Source organism: Hipposideros armiger, unplaced genomic scaffold (genome assembly GCF_001890085.2).
Source record: "Hipposideros armiger isolate ML-2016 unplaced genomic scaffold, ASM189008v1 scaffold_1481, whole genome shotgun sequence".
Lineage (NCBI taxonomy): Eukaryota > Metazoa > Chordata > Mammalia > Chiroptera > Hipposideridae > Hipposideros > Hipposideros armiger.
The window spans coordinates 29,768-32,325 of NW_017732831.1; the positions used below are offsets into that span (position 1 = coordinate 29,768).

General features: G+C 37.1%; 1 protein-coding gene across 1 annotated transcript; it reads right to left on the minus strand.

Annotated features, from left to right (window-relative positions):
• Positions 1-1,395: 1,395 nt before the first annotated feature.
• Positions 1,396-2,349, minus strand: LOC109377622 (olfactory receptor 10AG1-like). The gene has a single exon (XM_019634031.1). It carries the CDS (start codon positions 2,338-2,340, stop codon positions 1,396-1,398), a length of 945 nt encoding a protein of 314 aa, XP_019489576.1. The 5' UTR covers positions 2,341-2,349.
• Between the last annotated feature and the right edge of the window lie 209 nt (positions 2,350-2,558).

Consider the following 2,558-nt stretch of genomic DNA (forward strand, 5'->3'; position numbering starts at 1 on the left):
TTATTGTTGCCATTAGTGTCATTCCTGTCTCTATCATAATCATAATCTTTATCATCACTCTTATCATCATCATGATGGTCTTCATCATGGACCACATATAAAAGTCTTATATGAAACATTAAAATGAAAGGAAAATATACAAATATACTTTCATGAATAAAATATATATCTAATTACATGTAGTAAATCATACTAACTGATAGATGATGTAATGGGTTGATAAACTGGAACATAACAGGAACTAACAGTGTTTTATCCACAGGTGAAAATTACAACTAAAACTACAGAACAGCATAAGTGTCAAATAAATTGCTAATGGAAGTTCCCAGAGACGGATGCACTAAACAATCTCTTAATGGGAGGTGCTGATTTGAGAATCTGGAATTGGGAGGATGGGCACTAATGTTCTGATGACAGATGCTCACTTTCCCTGATTATACAGTTCAAAGGTTTGATAGTTTCAAACACATTAGAAAGGGTGAAAGACACGGAAGCTTAGACACCCTAATGTAAATGCAACTGTATGGGCTGTGGGTAATCCGGAAAATAATTTCTAACATGTTTCTCCACTTTTAAACTCATAGAGGTTTTCTTTTAAAAATAGGAATTGGCCTGGGAGTAGCCGTTTGAAGCACAGTTACGAAAAAAATAAAATAACTTAAAGCAGATGACTTTGGCATCTTATTTGCTTAGTAGAACATAGAAATATGGCAAAGCAAGGTGGTTGGGACAGGTAAGCATGTTCTGTTGTATCATGTGTTTTTGCAGGAAGTTATTAGGAAGAGAACTAAGTTCATGTAAGCTTTCCTTCAGGTATTATGATTGGAGTAATTTCACATGATGCATAGTAGGTTAAATAAATATCCTCCCGATGTTTATTGATGATCTGAAATCTCTAGATTGTACCAGGAGTCTGGGATAGGGCATAACAATACTCATTACCCGTTCACTCATTTAATTACTCATTCAAATATTCATCATTCAACTGCTATTGGCCAGTCTCTGTGCCAAAAACGAGACAACACTAACAAATACAAGTGTGATGATTTAAGAAATTATTTAGGCAAATAGTCTAGTATAATTCTTAGCATATTTAAGCCAAAATCTTAACAGGTTCAATTCCATTTTTAGTTTTTCCATGGAATGTAAGATGCACATTACATTTTATTCATGAGGTAGGATTACTGTTCTTCAGGCATAGAGCACTGAAGATAGATAAATTGGCCTAGTATATATCCTGTCACAGTAAATGTAGGTTAGTATTTAAAATACATCATAGAAATACATCATAAACTGGAAGCGGTTAACATCTTAAAATGAGAATGTAGATTTAAAATGTTTCTCTGATAACAGTATGGCAAGCGGTTACAAACAATTACAATCACATGCATCATGTTATTTTTTAAGTAATAATTTTCTCAGGGCTGCAATAACATCCTTGTTCCTAAGGCTGTATATCATGGGATTAAACATGGGAGTCACTGTGGTATAGAAAAGAGACAGCAGTTTGTCCATTCCTGCAGAATGACTGGATTTGGGCCTTAAGTAGGTGATGGCACCAGATCCAAAGAATAAAAGCACAACCAGCAGGTGGGAAGAACATGTGGAAAAGACTTTGGCCCGTCCTCTGGCTGTGGGCAACCTCAAAATGGTGAAAATGATTTTGCTGTAAGAGGCAAGTATCAATACAAAAGGGACTGCAACGAATAATATAGTTACCACATAGACCGTCACTTCATGTACGGAAGTGTCCCCACAGGCTAGTTTGAGAACGGGGGGTATGTCACAGAAGAAGTGGTTAATTTGATTGCAATTACAGAAATGCAGAGAGAAAATCTTCCATGTTTGTCCTAGCTCGACTGGAATCCCACTGACCCAGGAGCCAACAGTCAGATGGATACACATCTTGTGGTTCATGAGGAGAGGGTAGTGCAGAGGGTTACAAATGGCGACGTAGCGGTCATAGGCCATCACCGCCAGGAGGAAACATTCAGTGGCTCCCAGCATAAGGCAGAAGCACATTTGAGTGGCACAGTCCAGCATAGAAATGCTTCTATCCTGAGTCCAAAGATCCACCAGAATCCTAGGGAGAGTGATGGACACGTAACAGATTTCCAACAAGGAAAAATTTGCAAGGAAAAAATACATGGGTTTCTGTAGTGCAACATCCAGCCTGGTTATGATTATTATGAGACTATTTCCAATTAAGATTATCATGTACATAATGGAGAACACCACAAAGAGTAACCCTTGGAACTGTGGAAGGTCAGAAAACCCCAGGAGTACAAATTGCATCACTGTGGAAACATTGTCTTCTGCTTTCCTCTCTTGATATTTCATCTGCGGGAATGATTTAATCAGAAGTACAAGTTATGCCACTTCCTTGGCTTTTGTTTTCTCATTTATAAAATGAGAAAATCATGCCTTCTGATTTTTCAGTTGCTTATGAAACGAAACCTGTAATTGCCATGAATCTAAAATGTGTGCTGACGTGCATTTTTCATTATTATTAAATGTATGTGTAAAAGCATAAATCCTCTTTTTCTTTCTGTTTATGC